Source organism: Acanthopagrus latus, chromosome 2 (assembly GCF_904848185.1).
Source record: "Acanthopagrus latus isolate v.2019 chromosome 2, fAcaLat1.1, whole genome shotgun sequence".
NCBI classification, from domain to species: domain Eukaryota; kingdom Metazoa; phylum Chordata; class Actinopteri; order Spariformes; family Sparidae; genus Acanthopagrus; species Acanthopagrus latus.
In genome coordinates, this window is record NC_051040.1 from 10,719,592 (window position 1) to 10,739,938 (window position 20,347).

Genomic DNA, 20,347 nt, shown 5'->3' on the forward strand with positions numbered 1-20,347 from the left:
TATTTAAAACCAAACTGCAGGGATATATTTTTACTTTCAAATATCAGTTTGGGTATTGTCAGCAAAATTCAAAGTATGAAAGTTAAAAAATTTCATTTTAGCTTAGCTTAAAGATATAATATGTAAGATTTCTGCATTGAAATGTCTGAAAATGATTTGACGTTTGTTAGATATTTCGTAGATTTTTGTGTTACTGTCTATTTGTATTTTTCTATTTTTCATTATATCTTTTAATTCATTTTAGTATTGTTTGTTGTTTTTGCACATACAGGCCACAGCAAATTCCTCGTGTGTGAAAACTCACTTGGCAATAAAAGCAACTCTAATTGAGTTGTGAGCTCATGTTATCCAACAACGTTCAAGACTAAGGTGAGTTTCAATTAGGTTTTAGGTTTTTTTCATTATGACGACCTTTGATGACTGAGAACCTTCATCTACATCTTCAGGCAAGTGCAACATTAAATCACCGGAGTACTTCTTTTTCTTTAAGATGAGAAATATTTATTTACCCAAAGCTTTTCAAACCTGTCAAAAACAAGCCAACCCGAACAAAAGAGGATAAGGTAGACGCACTTTATTCCTAAAACAGAAGCTGCACCATCAGTAGCGGCACACAATTATATGTACACATATACACACACAATTACCTAAATCTGTTATATAAAATATATAATCTGACAATGTACCTTTTAATTCCTCTTCAGAGCTCATTGAGTTACTGTGCGAGAGACTCTGGAGCCAAAGCAGACAGAGAGGTAAGTCTCATCCACTCATTGGGTGGGACACAAATGCCCAGGCCAGCTTTTTACTTCATTTTTACAGCATGGCAATAAAAAGGTCTGTACCCTTTGAAAAAATAATATTCTAAAAGCAATCTACAGCAAATTCACTTGAACAGGTTTGTCCGTGTTGTAATTGAGAAAATTACACTTTTTAAACCAATTCCTTTACAGTGAGATGTACACACCCTCTAGGATTTGTAATATATAAAAGATATTAAGCATTAAAAATTCCACATTTAAAAACTTACAATAAATAATATATGCAGGCATTTCATTAAGATAAAATTTCATAGATTGCAATCTACAGTCATTAAAAAGACAATTTATTCTCCTTTATGAAACGTCCCTTGATCTTCCAAAACGCTTAAAATGGATTCTTGGCATCTGATTGATTGATTGGTTGATTGGAAACTTCCAGTCAGTCAGTCAGTCAGTGTTGTGTGAGATACACCAGGGAGGATTTAGGAAGAGGGATGCTTCCTCCACGTTTGCCCTGATGGAGTGTGAGGTCCTTCGAGCGTCGGGGATTCCTTCGCAGCAGGACATCCACGACTCCGACTGATCAGATCTCAGCAGTTTGATCCCGTTTTTAGAGTTCAGAGCATGTTCATGATAAAGTTGTACATCTGGGTGAGCACCACGAAGTGAACGGGCAGACAGGAGCGTCGGTCCTGGGTGGCAGGGTCGCATGTCAGCCAGGAGAGGGCGTTGTACTGCTCCAGAACGAATCTATCATGTAGACGGCAGACAGATGGCAGAGTTGATACAAGTCCTTCTATTTATTTTATCATACAGGCTCTTCTGATCTGAGCAGCTTACCTGAGCACATCAGAGGTGTGGTTGGAGTCCAGGGGGTGGGAGTGCTTACTGTGGAGAAGCTCATCTGACTGGACAGAAGACACGTGCAGGTGCAGAGAGGCCTGGGGGAAGAAAAGATGGAGATACAAATTAGATTCAAAATTAAAACATATTTGGTCTAAATCTGTGATGTTTCTAAAATCTAAAATGATCTGGCTCCTGCCTGCAAACAAACCAACAAGAGAACTTAAGATATAACAAGAAGTAGAGAAATAATCAGCCAATGAACCACTGATGAAAATAATACAATTAGCTGAAACCCTAATTGAATGTGACTGACTCAAACAAACAATTACAAAATAAATGTTTTAGTGCTGGTGTACCTTGAGGAAGAGCGGGCACTGGTTCTTAGCTTGAGGGCAGGCCGACCAGAACCAGTCGGGCAGCGGTCCAGCCTTGGCGGTGGAGACGAAGTAGCCCAAGGCCATCGGCTGCTGCAGGATGTTCAGAGCCTCCTCGTGGGACTCCATCCGGTCTGCACCCTGACCCTGCAAGACGACGCCGACGGAATTAATCAACGGAACAAGACTTCTACAGCACGAGTTTTGAATTTGAAAGGGTTTGAGATTTATTTTTTGCAATGTTATTTATATTCTGTTTACAGTTAAACTTACTTAAATCCTTTGACCAATTCCTGTTATATAGACTAAGTTTTACTGTCAGGTTAAAGAAAATGTGTTTTTTTTAAATCTGCCCAGGGGCAGGTAACTAGTTTCAAACATCTGGATTCATCTCAAACAAGACATCATTCACATTCACTGGGTCAAAACATAATTTTTACACAAAATTGTACCTTTTTTTTTGAGGGTAAAAAAAAATACAATTCCATAAAATTGAAGTGTCAAACTGTCTCGGATCTTTGTCATAGCAGACATGCAGGTGATTAGTCTTATGGTTTAATTTATTAACTTATGTACCCAATTGACATGGGCTGCCCAAAATGGGGCTTGTGTGCCAACTTGGGCCTCTTATTAAGGTTCAATTTATTTATTTATTTTCTTAAATAAAACAAAGAAAAGAAACTTTCAATATGTAGGATTTCTAATCTTTTGTGTTTCATAACCCGAACATGGCCATCAGGTTGATACTTTTGTGCAGAAAGTCTGTAAATAAAAGAAACTTGGGATCCTTGCGATATGATATGTGTTTGCTTCCATTGTCTGTACTACCATTAAGTTTCTGTTTTGGGCCTCAACTGAAAGTGTCTGTGCACCTCCGCTCCGGAACAATGACATCTGTGGATGGAGCTGTGCTGGTTTGATCTCAGTTTACAATGAGAGACTTTTGTCATTGAACTCAGACACACCGAGTCTCTTGCTTTCTTTTAAATCTCTTCCAAAAATCTCTCCCTCTGTGCGAGATTTGAATGTTTGATATACATTTCTATTTACATTAAAAACGGGACATGATTTTATTCTTATTTTAACTGCTTTGTCTGTTTTCTTTTTGGCAAGCACTTTGTAACGTTCTTAAGAATGGTGCTATGTAAATTAAGTTTGCTATAATTTTTAAAAACTACATTTAATTGTTGGGTTATTAAAAGATGACTGACCTTGCTTCCATCTCCCCCCTGGTGGTAGTGGGAGCCAGGAGAGTGAACAGGGGAGGTCGTGGGGGAGTTGGGCAGGATGTTGATGAGGTCTGGATCCACCATGTCATTGTCAAACAGGTCAAAGATTCCCATTCCATCAGATCCGTCTGCAGAGAGAAAAACACACAGAGAGCTCAGGGTTTGACTTTGACTGAGCGTCTCTCTCACAGAAAAAAGTCCCTTCAGTATCTTGAGACGTACCAGGATTTATGGGGTTGAAGTTGATGTCGATGGGCTCTGTGGTGTTAGTGTTGACCTGCACCATGGCTGAGGTGGGAAACACCAGGATGTGTGTGCAGGATGTGTCCTGAGGTGTGTTCAGCTGCGATGTCTGCATGTTGAGTGTGGTGCTGCGGCCAAACACTGAACCCGTCGACACAGAATCTGCAGGGACAGGACGGAGGAACCATCAGTCTCACTGTTACAACTTTAGAATAACCACATCACCTTTTTTTTTCCTTTTACCTGGCATGATGACAAAGGAACCCTGGGGCTCCATGGCGACCAGACAGGCGCTAAGGATGCTGGGAGTGTCAGCAGCAGAGATGCCGCACAGCTTGCATGTCTCCTTCAGACGTTTACTGAGAGACTGCAGGTTCCTCCTGCTCAGAAGAATACTCCAGTCTGGAAGAAGATGAGAGCACATCAGTGTGTGTGTTCATGCATGTCTTCACAGCTACATGTTTTGCAGGTGTGTGTGTACCTCTCAGCTCGCCGTGACCCATTCTACCAAGCCGTCCAATGACCACCCTCCACGGCAGAGATGTCACCTGCACCAGGCCGAGACACCACTCCCACAGCTTCTGCAGACCCACTCGCCTGGCTGAGCCCTTTTTCCTGCGAGCCCTGAACCACACACAACACGTGGACTTTAAATATCGACTAAGGATCCTGCATGCTGCATGTTTTTGTTTCTGTACACAAGTGCACCTACCTGTTGGGGACATCAATACTGATGATGCAGGTCTCCAACAGCTCTCCGTGCTGGTCAGTGCAGGAGGCCAGCAGCCAGCGCTGGTCGTGGGACAGACAGTAGCCGACGAACAGGACGTTGTACTTCTGTGAGGCCTCACCGAACGTTTCCCCAAGCTCTGTCTGCTTGTCTTTCACAGGAGCTAATATGAAGGGCGGCGTGTACAAACGCAGACACTCGGGCCTCTGCACGAAGAGAAAACTGGTTAGTTTAAAAAGAAAGACAACACAATGTCTGACCGTGTCCTTTTTTCAAGAATTACAAGCCGTCACCTCTGGGTTCTTGAGTGCCATGTCGATGGCGAGACCGGGGCCGAAGCCTGTCAGAGCCTTGAAGTTGGTGGAGTTGGGCAGAGGCCGACGGCACTGAGTGAACACGGAGAAGGCCAGCGACTTGAGGTGCTGGCCGTAGACATGACGCTCCCCGCTGTGCACTGGCTGCAGCAGATACTGGCAGGGAACAATCTGAGAAGAACAGGTAACAGTGTGTAACTTCAGGCAGGGTTGTGGACACACATTTGTTAAGCTGTAATTCCCGTGTGCAACGGTAAAAATTCAACTGTTGAGTTTGTTTTCTTGATTATATTTTTCATATCTTTTTTTTTTTTTTAATAAATGCTAATGTATACTTTGCTATCTCATTTGCAGTGGAAACAATGCAAATTTCCTGTCATGCAACTAATCATTATAATTATCTAATTTAATTTTACATTCCAAGAATATTGGCAAAGAGTTAAATGTAAATTTGTGAGAAAAAAAACCTCAAAGATTCTGAGATTAAAGTCACAAATTTACAAGAACAAAACCCAGGGGGAAACAGGTGTTTTTATCATTTGTTTTATTTAAAGTATACCTTAAATATTTGTTTTTAAGTTCAAAGCAATGTTTGAGCAACTGAATGAACAAATAATGTGTAAAATAAACTGAATTCCATCTAAAAATGTACTGCTTCTACAGCAGCACATGCATGTTTTAATTAAAGGCTACCAAAAATCAAATCAAGTATGAATATGAAAAAAGAAAAAATGCAGTAACACAAGATAAGTAGAAGGATATTAAACCTGCTGTGAGTGAATCGTTACCACGTTCACACCTCCACTGCTTCAAATATTCCCTTTGGCATGTTGACGCAATCTTGTGTCACTACATCACAGGTGTGGAAGTTAACACCTCTATTAGTGGCTGCTAATGAGTCCCCTGCTCTTTCTCACCTCCCTTTGTGGCTGCTGCTAACCTGCTCTGCTGGAACTAAACTGGCAAAGACAACAACAATCACAGCTCATCAGCAACTGTGTGATCTTAACCGGTCCCTCTACTGATACTGTGCTAGACTCAATTACTAAGTAAACAAACAACGAGACTGTGACGCTGGCTCGTACCTGCACTGAGACTGCGTTCCTGATGCGCGCGGGCAGGAACTGGAGCATCTCCATGTAGCAGCGCAGTAAGCCCAGCGTGTAGGCGCTGGAGTGGACCTCTCTGTCCGCGTCCTCGTAGCTGAACGGGTCGACAATGTACACCACGATGGCAGGCGGGAAGGACACGGCGTGCGACTCCCCGTCTGTCGGCTTCCCCACTTTGTCTCTCTCCATTGTGCTGATGAGACAAGACAAAAGATTTTTACGTGAATACAACACAGATGAGCAAGAGGTCACCACACAATCAAAATCATGCCACAGTTACTCCTAAAGATTGCTATGCTGGCGTCAAATATCAATATTGTGTGTGACACACCGCCATGCACAAGTTGCAGTTGGTGTGTGTGATAAAAAGGCAGTGAGCTTTTTTTGTACATCTGTTTCATCCCAGTGACGATCTGAGACCACAATGCAGTGAATAAAAACATAATAAACTGTGTATTTTGTGTTCTGTGGTTATACAGTTGATCCTCTAATGTATTGATTATTACCAAACCACAGGACTGTGGGCAGCGTACCGTGAATTTTATCTCAACTCTGATTCCCACACCTACTCAGGAGAATAACAATAAGTACACTGTGGATGTATAAAGCATAAATACTGGAGATTAGCCAATAAGAGGAAATGTTTAATGTTAAAAATTTAATTAAATTTGAGAATATTTTTCAACTTAAAAGTAAGTAAAACAATCGAAACAGCATCTTTAATTATCTTTTGCATCCTTTCTGTCTGCGAGCTGCCTCACAGCGCTGCCACCATAAAAAAGCAGCGACTGGCTTTGCTCTTTTGCTCATGTCTTGTATGTTCACGTGCACCACTGGATGACAAGCATGAAAGACATCTGGCATCCCCTCAGTTGTGGACTACAGCGTCCGTTGCAGCTTAAACACAGACAGTTTTTATGGTGTTAAAAGAGTCCGCTGTACGAGTACATGCACGCTGACTCTAGGTCGGCTTGGCGTGACTATACTTTTACGCGAGTGTTTACTGTGATATTAAATGTTTCATTATCAAAAAGAAAATCAGCCGTCAGCAGAGCGACAGCTTTGTCAGAAAATGGTTTTAAAACAAAATGACTCTCAGAGCTGTGAAACAAAGGGACATACAATCTCTCTGTCTGGATGATTAATTGACGCTCACCTCTCTGGCGCCTCTGCGGGCACTTGAGGCTGGTTGGCAGAGGGTCCGTTCTCCACCAGCCCCCCGGCACCCTGCGAGTTTGACTGCGGTCCATTCTGAGACGCGTTGCCCTGCAAGCCTGCCGTCCCAAATGGCGAGTAGGAGCTTGGCTTGGCTGAGGCCATTCCCCCGATAGTCTGGGAGCCTGAGGAGGACGAGGAAGGGGTGCTGTTGACCTGGGACGACTGGGCAGAGCTGGTGATGGAGCTGGTAGTGTTGGTGCTCTGGGGTCCTGAGGAGGTGCTGGAAGAGCTGGAGGTCTGGGATGACGCGGAGGAGGCAGGGGAGGGCACGACGGGGCTGCGCTGCGACAACAAAGAGCCGTCTAAAGACTGCTCTGAAAGGTATGGAGCTGAGAAAGAGAAAAAAATATATATATATTAATCATCACTTTTACAAACAACATGTTTCTTACAAACGATGGGTTTTAAAATTAAAGATGTTACCTAGATCATAGCGGCACACTTGAGCAAAGAGTTTGAGCTTATTAAAGGCTTCATTGTTTCCATCTCTGGCAGCCATCTTAAGGAACCAGTCACTAAGGGGCTGCTCTGTCAAGCTCCTTCCTTCTGTGGTGCCGACCTTCAGTACGCCCTCTGGGTGACTCTTACAGATGGGCCTGTGTTGTCCCAGCTGGCATGCCTGTCAAGAAATAGGGAGTGAATGCGACAATGAAACAGTGTGAATCATTTCACAAGAGTGGGAAACTGTTTCGTGGGCATGTCGTGACAGGAAGGATGAGTTTTATCCACCAGGTGCGTACCTCATACATAGCACTCAGATCTTTGAAGAATGTCTTCGCTTTGCCGAGCAGAGCTTCGTTTTCTGGGCAGATGACGACATACCCCACATCTCTCTGTGATCCAAAAGGATCCAGGAGAAGCTTCTCCCAGTAGGGCAACCCGAAAGGAGACAGCACCACAAAATCGTATTCATAACCGACCAAAAAGGTTGGGATTGGCAGAGGCTCGGGAGACTCATCTGTACCTGTGGCGAAATGAAGAGGACATGGTTCAACGATATTCCACAAACTGCTCTCCAAATTTGTTAGAGGTAAGTATGATGAGGCACAAACTATTTCAACGTACCATATGATCCCCTCCCGGCCATCTTGTGGAACTGTTGCCAGGTGAGCGGTCCCTGAACGCCCCATGAACGCACACTCCTCTTCTTCTGAATGGTGTCCTGCAGCACAGGCTGGAGGGACAACAACACCCGCAGGACATCCTGAGAGAACAGCTTGCTCATGTCGGCTGCTGCAGGAGGAACAACAAAGAAAACGAAGTCTTAACTTGAACATGCTTGAGGTCAGGAATGAAAAGTGAGGAACATAATCTTGTAATTAGAAGACATACTGATACAAAAATACTTACATTTGCATTTTGGCCACTGATGAAGACAGGTGCTTTTCACTAGTGTTTCATCTACTTTGCCCCCTGACATATTGTCCATGAACTGCCGGCCGTGCTCGAGGGCCATGTAGCAGTCGTTGTAACAGTCTCTCTCCTCCACCCTCAGAAATGAGCTGGTGGCTGAGCTCGGCTTGGTGTACTCCACGCCTGCCATCGGCGCGAACGGGTTGGTGCACTGGTCCTGCAGCAGCAGGATGAGCTCATCTGGAGGTTTCTCCATCACGCCGCCGGCTTTGTGTGCCGTGGACGCTCGCAGCTCTTCGAAACACCGCTCCGTGTCCCGACTGGAGTCTGAGCCCCGTCCCACCACGTCAAGTTCGTCTTCCAGAAACAACCCGGCCAACTGGCCGAAGCGCCGATTGGAGACGGCGCTGAAGCCACAAGTGCAGGGGTACTGAGCCTCGCCGTTGTCCTTGAGGTACACTCCCACGTCTGCACCCCTGATGTTCATGTTACAGACGCACACACAGCAGCTCTCAAAGTTGCAGTCCTTGTAGAGGTTCATGACTGACTCAGAGAGGATGAGGGTGACGTAGAGGCTGTGCGCCTCAGGGATGGAGGGCACGGTGGCCGGCTCAACGGAGCTGAGCGGTCGGCAGGTTGAGGGAGTGGAGGCGGGCGAGTAAAGGTCAGAGTTGTCGTACTTGAGGGAGCCCTGGACGCTTGAAGGGCCGCGGGGCGTCCTTGGAGTGCGTGGGGTGCGAGGCGTGGGCACGGAGAAGCGCGGCGTTGCCGGGGAGGGCAGGATGCCGGTGCCACTGTTGCTGGGAGGGGCGCTGCTGGACATGAAGGGGGTGTGGGTCTGAGGGGTGTAGGTCTGGCTGTAGTCTGGCTCCACACTTGGGACATTACTGTTGGGAGAGATGGACAGAGATAAAATACTTAGTCATCTTGCAATTCTTTGTTTTGTTAGTTTTAGTTGTTTCATGGCAACATCTACGACTGAATGCCACGTGATAATCCAGAGCTGAGGTAAAAACTGTTACTGTACAGATTCCTGTATGAGCAAGTTATATGTTGCAATAAACAATAAAATAGAGCTGAAAAAATATAATAGTTGGCAACTATTAAATCAATCACCAACTATTTTAATAAATCAATTAATCAATAAACAAACTATATCTTAGGGTGGTGGACAAAAGAAGACATTGAAGGACATCATCTTTTGTTTTGTGAAACACTGATTTAGTTAGTTGCAGCCCAACACATAAATGAACATAATGAAAATCTACTTTAATAACTCAGGCATCTATAAATTGGCGCTCATCCCGTAACAGTCCCTTTGACACTGCTCTAAAATAAACTGACCATCTTTGGAGGACCACCATCTGCTAATGAAGGACAGCTGTGACCCACTGTTGACACTAAATGCACCAACCTGTCTTTGGTGAGGAGGTTGACATTCGTCACTGGGGGTATCAGTTCCATTTTGCCCATGGTCCAGCTGGGCGTGTACACACAGTCTTCTGGCAGTTTGATAGGCAACAGACACTGGCTGGGTAGCGTCTTCAGGGGGGCGTACATGGAACAGCCGATGAACAACTGGCTTGTCTCGGTCTTATACACGAAGGAGAAGTCCTGAAGGCAAAATGCGTAGGGTGAGCAACACTGATGTAGCAACAATTTTCCACTTGCTCCACACTTGGCAGGTGTGCGACATGTCGTACCTTTATTTCAGATGGCTTCGGGCTGCAGAATCCCTCCTCCACCTCCATCTTAAAGTGGTGGTTGAGCTGGCTGCCATCCAACAGGGTGAGGCCTGCCCCTGCTTCCAGGCTATCCTTGCTGCCGGAGTTCATGGGAGAGTATCCCTGCTGCTCCAGGGAGGGCGGAGTGGGAAACATCTGGTGCAGATCTGCTGAGCCTGGAGAAACGAGGGGTTGTTAAATCTCTTGAAACAACGTGCGTATAAATATGACAACGCACACTGATCAACTGATACTTGGTCTTCTTACTTATGCAAGACAGGGGGTCCAACGTGGACGCTTTGGAGTCTTTACAGCCAAACTTGTCCTCTCCACCAACTCCAGCTCTTTTGGATCCAGGCTGAACAGACACAGAGAAAATAAATCTACTCAGCACATCTTCAGTGTCAATTTTCAACAATCTTTACATCAGCAGCAGCACCAGCAATTTCATTCACCACACCGATACACTCACCGTTAGCTCATCTTCATCTGAGTTGAAGATTTTATCCAGGTCGCTGTAGGAAACCGCCAAGTCGAACTCGTGGATAAGGCTGGTCGAGGCCAAAGGTTTATTACCGGATGGACCCTGACCGTCTGCACCGCAAAACAAAGTACAGAGGAGAGCTTGAACAAGACATCAATCTCCAAACTTTTTATCTAATTAAATGTCAAACTGAGGTGCTAAACAGAGAAAGAGAAGGAAGGTGCTCTCACCGTCTGCTGAAGATCCAGCTCCTTCGTCCCCCTGGGTTGAAAAAAGAAAATAATTGTAAAAAAAACTGCTGCCAGTTTTACTGACATACAAAGCTCTGGTTATCTGATATATTCTGACAATCTCAACATGTTAAAAGTAACTTAAGGTAGTTTTTATGAGTGCACATGCACACAGTCGCACCTGCACTTGAGTATAAACACCTTTGTTTGTTTACAATTAAACTCCACATGGCACTGTTGAGTGATTACAAGGATTGGCCAACGCAAACAAAAGTTTATTTGCTGTGATAAACTTCTGTTTGTTTGCAGATCACTACATCCCAACATGGACTTTGGCGTTAAACTGCAGCTCTAAGAAACACACTGGAGGACTGCCACAGCTGAGAACTGTTTGACAACATTTCATTACCAGTGAGGAAGAGCAGATGCCCGTGTTTCAGTACTGATGCCAAAATAACAGAACCTTCTCATTCTTTTTCATTTTTTACCAGACTACCTGTAACCAAAAGCCAAACAGCCAAACTAAAATGCTTGAAGTTATTTTAATGATTAAGTTCAGAAAATTATTCGCTGACTTTTTTTGATTATTGGTTGATTGGTTTAAGTATGGTACAAGCAAACTTTGGTCAGAGTAAACACATTCAACAGCCCTTACTATTGCCGTTCACACTCTGGTACCACAATATAGCAAAAAGACTGAAGGGACATGAATTTTAAAAACAAAACATGACTCACTAACAAAATGTGACTTTAAAAATCATCACTTCTCTGGAACACATGACTCTTTTCATGCATGCATGCACCCCAGGTACCGCAAATACTTTAAAAGGGAAGCAGAAGCAGATGTCAGTGAGAACTCCCACGATCTTTAATCAACCCACCTTGTGTTTCTTGTTGCCCTCTCTGTCAGCTCCGGCCTTGTCCTTCTTCTCTGTGAAGCTAAACTCCTCGTCTCCCTCGACAAAGGCGTACGGGTCTGGCTCCTCGCTGTGTTCTCCGTCTCCTGTGGCGGAGACAAGATGGCTGTTTCTCCGCTGGGCGTAAGTCTTGACCAGCTCCTGGGACACCTTCAGCGGATGCGTGGAGCCCGACATCACCCTGAGAGGAAAGTGATTACACACAGATGCTTAGAAAAGATGCAGACAGTCTACACTTTGTTTCAATGCAGCTGATGATGAGTGATGAAACACGTACTCAGTGATGGACACGACACTCTCTGATCCTCCGCCTCCCCCAGAATCGTCATTTCGGATTTTATCCACAGGTAGCGCTGGTGTCAGGAAGTTGGTGGCCTTCTTCCTAGGCAGGTTGAAATACTTCCAGGGGTTGTGGGTGGAGTCTTCATTAGGGTTGATGGCTGAGCCCACAAAGACGGTGGGCTCCAAGGTTTCACTGTAGGCTGGGGGGAAGGGCAGAGGCATGGGCATGTTCTCCAGCGGAGTCTCCTCAGACGAGCCCTTCTGTGGCAGCAGACAGGGCTCCACTGACGGCGGGTAGAACGGTTGGTGGATGGGCGTGGACGAGTTCTTCATGCCACCTGGAGTCATGTCACCTTCTACGTGGTCGCACGGGTGTGGGCTGAGAGGAGGCGGGGGCGGCGATCCGACAAGGTCAGCGGGCGGGCCGTGCGTGTGCAGCGTGGGGGCTTTGGAGGGCACCGTGTCGACGTGGTGCAGGCTGGGATACGAGCCCTCCTCCTGCGACCTTAAACAAAGCCTCTGAGTCTGCGGCTCCAGCGACTGCTCCTCGCTCACAGAGTTGCGGTGGTGAAACGGCGTCTGCGGCCTCTTCTGCTGCTTCTCGCCCTTCTCCAGCTTCTCGCCCAGCTTGTGCTTGGGGGCCGGCTGGGCGGGCTGGCCAGATGAAGGCAGGTGTCCTGAGGTGCTGTTGGATCGCTGCTTCTGATTCTTATGTCTACGTAAAAAAGGAAACAATACTAATAAGATACTTTCTTTATTATAAACAAAAATCATCATCAACCATGTGAATGCATCATTCAACTTACCGAGAGCAGTTGCAATGCGGCCTGTGAGTGGGCTCCACAAAATCCCAAAGTCCAGCCTTGTCGGACTCATCCTCACAGGTGCCATTGGTCAAGGTTGTAAACTTCCTCCTATCAAAAAGGGAACATTCACATTTCAGTCAGCACGGAGGCACTTCTTTGACTGGCAATGCTAATTTTGAGGAAGAGATGATGATAACATACTTGTGCCCTGTACGGTTTATATTATACTCCTGCCACACAGACTCCACCATCTGGCTGGCCAGCCTGCGAGGGATTTTACCCCCATGAAGAGTGTTGTTAGAGCTGTAGCCGTCGGATGCAGAGGACAACTTGAGCCACCTCTGGGCAGGCTGATAATCTGCAAGACAAAGAAAGTGCAACACTAAGTATGCAGCATTTCAGGCTGAAAAATGTGTATGTCTCCTCATCGTACAGCTCCAAGACTCACCAGTCTGAGCCTCCTCCGGTGACGTCGGAGGAGTCAGAGTGACAGAGGACATGGCAGGATCTCTGTGGGCCGCCTGGCCCTGCTGAGCACCACACAGGCTTCCTGAAGTGTTGGCTGAGCCCTGAGGGACCACAGCCGGCAGATCCGACAGGGGGAGAAGCACCAGGCAGGAGGGGTAAACCATCCTCACACCCGCTGCAACCAAACAGGCAATTATATATCAAAAAATGCATCAACAATTTTAAGATTGAGAGCATTGTCTCGATGAAAATTCAGTTGGTTTGATGTGTTTTGTTTTTTTAAAGTCTATACATATCCATATCATTAGTGCACAAAAAAACTCAGAGACTGAGACTTTCCTACATTTGTATGCAGCTATATGTTGATCTCCAGTACATCTTTTTATTCAAAAGGACACCCTACAACTTATTGCAAGACACTACGTATTACTAGTCAACAAATCCCAGGATGTCAGTTTTCTAAACTTTGACTTTTCAGCCCTGTATCACTCAAACCCAGTGAAAATTATTACATCACTGAAATTACTCTTTAAAATGCAATAAAAATACAAAGCTCGACACAACAATCATCAAAGTCTCGTTTACATGTTATGGTCTCTTACCAACGAGGACCTCCACAGCTGCCAGTGAGTCGTCCTCCCAATCCGAATCCTCCATCTTGTCTTCCTCCTTGACCTCCTTGGGATTGGGGCTAATGGGATAAAACTGCCTCCACTCCTCTATGAGCTTCTGAGTTGGGTGGTCTGACATCTTAAAAGCCTGCCCGGTGAGGGTCCCGTTCAAGCCATACGGGCTCAGGATGACTGCAGGGCAGAGAGGATACTTATGTAAGACAATGCCATTAATAACCCCAAAGGAAACTGCGTTACAAAAACACTTGGACCTACCTTGCAAAGGGCTGGAGCTCTGCTGGGCGAGGCTCAGGTGCTCCTCACTCAGTCGCTGGAGAGGCTGATGTTGAGCGATCTCCACGCTCGTGCACACGTTGCTGTCGCCGTGCACGAAGAAGGTGAACGCACAGGACAGGTGCTCGCTGCGAAAAGAGGTGTTGTAATGTTTAGAGATATTTGTACCAAGCTGATCAGGTTATCAGTGTCCACTCCATCATTGTTAGGAATTACTCGAGAGGGAAAGAGAGGACTGAAAACTGACGATGCGAGAAGAGCAGTTCCTTGCATATTTGATCCATCAAGCTTTCAGGTCACAACTGTTGCTTTCAGTGAGACATGACAGCCCGTTGACACCTCAAATCAGATGTAACACATAACACGCTGTGCTTCACCACAGTCTGAATCTTTATCAAAACATCTCGCAACGCACAGGCAAAAAAAAAAAAAGTCAGAAATACGCCTGGAGATTATTATAGTCCTGCGTTGTTAAAACAATATTCACATTTATTTTCTAACTACCTCTGGAAGGCCAGGCGGCTAAATGCACTAAAATAGTACTTGTTGACATGGTTGCTGTAAAACCACAGTGCACACTCAGCATTTTCCAAAGACTGCCCTGTTTACCAGCCAGAGAGGGCAGGCAGGCGACAGCGAGGCTGCCAGACTCTTCTGTCAGAGGTGCTGCCTCAACACACACTTGTAGACATCTTTATGCAAAAACAGAAGCTCGACACCAGCGAGCAAGAAAATCCCCCTCCTGCACCATGCAACAACTCTTTTATATAGCTGCTAAAACTCACTGAAAGCATTGGGCGAAGCTGCCAGAGGGAGCCGAGCCAAGGGGCTGTGCATCAAACACAAGTCAGCTTGGATCAACACAGCCAAAAAGCAGAGGCTTGAATTAGCTTGTTAGGGAACTCCAGGATACACCGGCAGCCCCCCTCACTCAAGGGCAAGGGCGACGCTAAATCTATGTCACCGCCGTTATGTTATGTGCGAGAGGTAAGGAAACGCAGCTGCACAGAACCCCTCTCTGAACCAGACAGTTATTTATGTGCCGCCGCTGGTTCACCTCAAGCTTGTATTTCTACAACAACAACAGAGAGCAGCTCTACTGTGCAGTTGGGGAAAGTGGAGGTGGACATTAAACATTACCCTGGAAGTGGTGCTCTATTAATAGCTTTGGAACTGTCTAAACTGATGTTGCAATTATGCAACATGCTGCTATCAAAACAGGTGAGAATGTGTCAGGCTGATTATGCCATTACATTAACAGTAATAATCCCGTCATGCTCCATCGCAGCATTATCTGATTTCATTCCAGGAATCAACACGTTCTCTGGGAACTGCAGGAACTTTGGTGAGTCAATGCAACTTGGATCTAGTTGTTAACCCTGAAACCATGAATAATAACAGGATGCAATGATTCCTTCCAAATGAATACAGTACAAAGAAAACATATTTAAAGTTCAAACTGCAAAACTTCTGTTTTCGCCTATGTCCAACTGTTTGTTTGCAGGTCAACAAAATCCCCTGTGATTACACAAAAATTACTAAACAGATTTCCACGAAACTTGGAAAAAGGATGGGTCCCAACACAGAATAGACCCCATTAACTTTTAGAGCATATCTGGGAATTGTTTCTCACTAGCTTACACATTGCAAAACAGGGCCCTAAAAAGAAAGAAAAAATGTAATCCCCTTATTTCTCAGGAAATAACCCGTGGATCTAGTGTGAAATAAAACAGGTGGCTGGTGTCAATAAGTGAGTACAAACTGAGATGTATCCAAATAAAAATCTGGATGCAGATATCTAAATTATTTGACATTGGATTAGGCCTGACTGAATTAAAGGGGACTGTTGAGCCATGACGGACGTACCGAGTGCTGCTCTACTTATTAATTTGATGCCTGCAACATGCAAAGTAAGAAGAACAACAGTCTCCAACACTTGAGGTATGAAGATGGTAACCCTTATCAGTGAGTTCAAACTAACTCAAGAATGCTCAACAAATCTAACAGTAGACCCAAAAAACCTAACAGTAGTTAAATCAGCACATCAGGTAGTAAACGGTCTTGTGTCATTGTTACACTGCTGATGCCAAGTCTAGTGTCAATCTGTTCAAGCCATTTTTCCTCCTCCGATGCCTCATTCCCAGAAACAGGCATCATCTTGGAACAACAGAGTTAAAACAATACAGCTGCAAGCAGAATTTCTCCAGTTGAATCCCAAATGGGAATCTTGACTATTAAAGGCCGTCAGAGGCCAGGAATTGTTATGAGTAGTTTAACAGTGTGGACATCTGCCCGATGAGGCAGAACACGCATGTACAACACACATAATCATCCGTCCTGAACAAGCACAATGCTTCACGCAACAAATATGTCACCGTAATACACTGTAATCCATCTCTTTATAAAGACAACTGTAATAGCCAACCTCCACATGTTTCAAAGCCTGAGCAGCATGAGTACAATTCAAGACATCCAGTAAAAGTAATGGTCATATTGAAATGTTTCAGGCTTTCCAGGAGGCATAATCTCTTCATTTTTACTGGAAGAGGTTGAGATTCATTAACAGTCGCTTAACACAAGCAGCATCAGTCAGCAGTGAGTAAGAAGACAGCCGAGTATAGCAGCACTGTGTTGTTCTAATACAACAGGGGGAGTCTCAGGCAGTTCCCGAGCACTCCAACAGAAGGCACCCTAAGTATAACTTCTGACCTGACAATTAGCTCATTGTGGGCTTTAATTTGACAATTTACGGCATGTCATATAACTTTGCTGAAGCCGGATATACCTCTTATTGATGGTCTTCTCCTCCTTTTGGTATGGCTTGACGAACCACTTGCCGATGCGGACGAAGCCGCGGTTCATGAGGCAGCGCTCCAGCAGGTTGTGGATGGCCTTGAACAGGAGCGTTCGACACTCGTAGGACAGGCCGCTCTCCCACTCGCCATCTTCCTCACCTGGAAACAAGGCAGACATCATTAAACCACATGCTTTCAACAAATAAACCTGATACTTGGCTTTAAAATTATTTTCTCATTACAAATGATTATATCATTTTAACAATTTGAGAGAAAATTTGGATATTTGAAAATATCGTATGTGTGATGTGCCTCTCTTGCTTTAATGACTGCATGTATTTGAGCAAGCATGGACCCCACAAGTTTGTCCTGGCATGATTTGACAAACTTGTGGAGCCCATTCCAGCATGAAATTTAAAAAAAAAAATAGGGATTTCAGAAATATTTTGTCTAGTGGTCTCAGACTTATTGACTGTACTGTAGGGAGATGCACCAGACTTTGTAAACAACTGAGCAAAGTAATAATTTAAATAGCCCATTTAAAACATATGACAAACATTTGAGTTCATCCATCTTATTAGTTATAATACAATAACAAGATGCAAGAAGTCCTGGAACTGTTAAGATTAACGGAAAATTTACAAATAAAGTGAAACATTGTGATCAGTTCTACATGTGTTCTGCAGGTCAAGCCTACTCATGGACATTTTTGGTGCTTTTTCGTGGCACATTTTTTCACAAACATCGTTATTAAGGCATGTTTTGCAGGATTTGTCAGCCACTGACTGCAAACAGGCGATTCTGGAAAAAGATGGTCGATTCTTGAGTCTCATTCAACAACGGTTTGGTTTCCAGACATTGGTATTTCATGACCCGGGTATGAGACTCAACAGTCAACCATGTTCCTACATCCTGAGCTCACAACAAGTGAAAGGCCTCTGCAGATAGAGGCACCACAACTTGAATAATCATTTTTGTCTACATTTTTTTCCCCAGAAAAATCCTGCATCATATACCTTCAAAAAAAACTTGAATGAACCCTTCCTCCAAAGTCAGGAATTTTTCAGGTGACTGTGATGCACAACAGCTTGTTCTTATGCTGCCATACAAGTCTCTACCTCGGTGGCTGCGAGCCAATAGATTCCACAAGGCTTTAGAGACTTTAAAAGACCTGTTAGCCACAAATCGGTCGGTCTATCATAAGTTATTATCATCAGACTTTGTATCATTAAAACTGCATTAGAACTCTTTGCCGTAGTTAAAATGGTTGGCATCGGCATCTAACATCCAACGTGTTTAAACATGAACCGAGTTTCCACAAATGGACTAATTTTGCCTGCAACTCTCTGTCAGCGCAGCAGCTCTAGAAAGTAATAACAGCAACAATTACAGGCGTTTTTATCTGATTTCAACATCTAGAAGAGTGATTATTCCAAAGCACTGAACCGCCTGTTTAGATTGTATAGAAAGCACATGAACAGTGTTCTTATTCATACTAAGCAGAGAAGTGTATCTTAGTTTAACCTACTGTGATATTGTGAGAATTCAATTGTTTCATTTTGAGCCTGCGGGAGACGTGTTGATTTTCGAGGTGATGTTGACTGCACTTACTTGAGAGTTCATTGTGGATAAGCTCGGCGAAACTGGGGTCATCCCCCCACCAGAAAAGCCAGAGCTCTCTGCGACCCGGGGTGTGGTGCCTCCTCCACACACTCAGCACATCTGCCGCCAGGCATCGGCTGAAACTACACAGGATAGGGTCCTCCTCAGTCACAGGGAAAAGGATGGGTGAAGAGGTGGGTCCTTGCCACACAAATCGCCGCCATTTAATTCCAGTCAAATCGGCCTGAAAGAGGGGAAGAGAAAAAACAATACGAGAATTTAATCATCAATCATCATCATCATCATCATCACCGATCATCTGTTGTTGACTGCAGAACTCGGTGGTTGAGAGGCTTATTTCCCTCCACACAGAAAGTAATGCATGTCCCGTCATACAGAGAATCACTTTCAGTAAGAAAAGTTGACATGTGAGATGTGCTGACATCTTGGAAAGTTTTTGCAGCACTTTGTTGTACATGTGACACAATCGTGCCTGAAAATAACTGTCATGTAGCCATTTACTCACCAGTCATTTACAACTAGTGACGCACCACTGCAAGTCAGTCTAAACACAGAGTAGTTGGCAGAAAATAAAACACAAACTATCAAACTAATCTTGCATTTTGTTCATCTTTTAGTGCTGCAGTGTCACTTTAATCGAAGTAAAAACAGGATGTTTGTGACATGTTTCCAGAAATTCCCCTGTTAGCCTGACCTGTTACCATCATGTAACTAACGTTAATGCTAGCAGTCCATTTCTGTCACCAAAGCAGTGTAAACACACAATTACGCCATATTCGTGAGAAACCCTTGAATAAAATAAACCTGCAGCGTGTGTTGTCTCTGTTGTGAAAGTTAGCTAACGTTAGATAACGATGTGCAAGTTGCAGGCCCGATGCCTTCACGCCAGTCTGCAACTGACGTTACAAAGCTTGTTGCCTGATTAGCCAAAATGGCTTTCTGGCCTCTCAGTATCAAAGCTAACGCTAGCTAGCGCAGAGAGCACAGAGACTTACCAGGCAGAAGAGGTTGGAGTGGCAATCCTCCAAACTGGCCCCGTTTGGTACAAAGCACGAACTCATCCTTTCACTGCGTGGTTGTAACGTTAAAGTCCATTGTCTCAATCACCATCGGGGGCAATAGTTGATCTTCTTAACTCGCTGGCGAAGCGATGTTCAGTTGTAATTATCCCGTTAAAGCGCTGACCAACTTGCTAGCTACAGCTAGCTACCACCGCTAGTCAACCAGACAACTTCTAACCGGCGCTAGCCGCCGCTAGCCAGGTAGCTATGCTAACGTTAGACAGGCAGCCAGATAGCGTCAACTGTAAGCTTCTAGCTATTCGATTCATCAATCCTATTTGAAATGTATTGTCTGATCTGGTTAGCCGCAAGCTTGCTGCTACATTACCTCAACGTCTAATAGTCAACGTTAACATGACCTGGACTAACGCTGAATCAAACAGCAGAAAAGTTGGATGCGCAATAAAAAACAAATACGAGCTCGAAAACTAAAACAAAAACTTCACCCCGAAAGCTTAGTCCCTGGTGTGCTAATGCTAATGCCAGCTAGCTGATCTGAAACAATTTCAAAGCAAAGGAACTCTCCCCTCCCCCTGATCTCTCCTAGCCTGCTAGCACAAAAGCTAACATACCAGAGCTCCAACCAACGCTAGCTTGCTAGCTAAATAAAACAATTAGCTACACCGCCCTCCTTTCCGCTAAAACCATCACAGCGCTCCGTCATAGTAAAACTACTCTCAACACGGACGAAATGCCAAATCGGCGAGGCTACTCATCGGCTACTTTTCCTCTGCCTGATCCATGGGTCCTGCAGATTTCCATTATTTCAGTTCATGGATTGAATTCTTTAATGGCGGCCAGGAGGACAACTCTGCCTCTCAACTCCTATTGGCCAATTTGTGGTAATGGGGGCGTCATCCGTCTTCAAGTAGCTC

At 44.8% G+C, this 20,347-nt stretch overlaps 1 protein-coding gene across 1 annotated transcript; it reads right to left on the reverse strand.

Annotated features, from left to right (window-relative positions):
* Window positions 1–559: 559 nt before the first annotated feature.
* Window positions 560–20,311, reverse strand: LOC119033894 (mediator of RNA polymerase II transcription subunit 13-like). The gene is made up of 30 exons (XM_037124480.1): window positions 19,407–20,311; window positions 18,400–18,634; window positions 16,779–16,947; window positions 13,976–14,121; window positions 13,691–13,891; window positions 13,069–13,263; window positions 12,822–12,978; window positions 12,621–12,728; window positions 11,810–12,529; window positions 11,497–11,713; window positions 10,616–10,646; window positions 10,374–10,495; window positions 10,169–10,259; window positions 9,881–10,077; window positions 9,592–9,791; window positions 8,175–9,064; window positions 7,890–8,057; window positions 7,565–7,788; window positions 7,248–7,443; window positions 6,763–7,153; window positions 5,583–5,799; window positions 4,477–4,668; window positions 4,166–4,389; window positions 3,935–4,077; window positions 3,697–3,855; window positions 3,433–3,615; window positions 3,193–3,338; window positions 1,964–2,128; window positions 1,602–1,702; window positions 560–1,511 (listed from the first exon to the last, which is right to left on the reverse strand). The coding sequence occupies exons 1-30, from the start codon at window positions 19,470–19,472 to the stop codon at window positions 1,379–1,381; spliced, it is 6,387 nt and encodes a 2,128-aa protein (XP_036980375.1). The 5' UTR covers window positions 19,473–20,311; the 3' UTR covers window positions 560–1,378.
* Between the last annotated feature and the right edge of the window lie 36 nt (window positions 20,312–20,347).

Coding starts and splice junctions, on each gene's coding strand:
- LOC119033894 (XM_037124480.1), bottom strand. CDS start 19,472: ATGAGTTCGTGCTTTGTACCAAACGGGGCCAGTTTGGAGGATTGCCAC. Junction 14,122..16,778: donor GAGAAGACCATCAATAAGAG/GTATATCCGGCT, acceptor CTCTTTTCGCAG/CGAGCACCTGTCCTGTGCGT. Junction 4,078..4,165: donor AGTATTGATGTCCCCAACAG/GTAGGTGCACTT, acceptor TGTGTGGTTCAG/GGCTCGCAGGAAAAAGGGCT.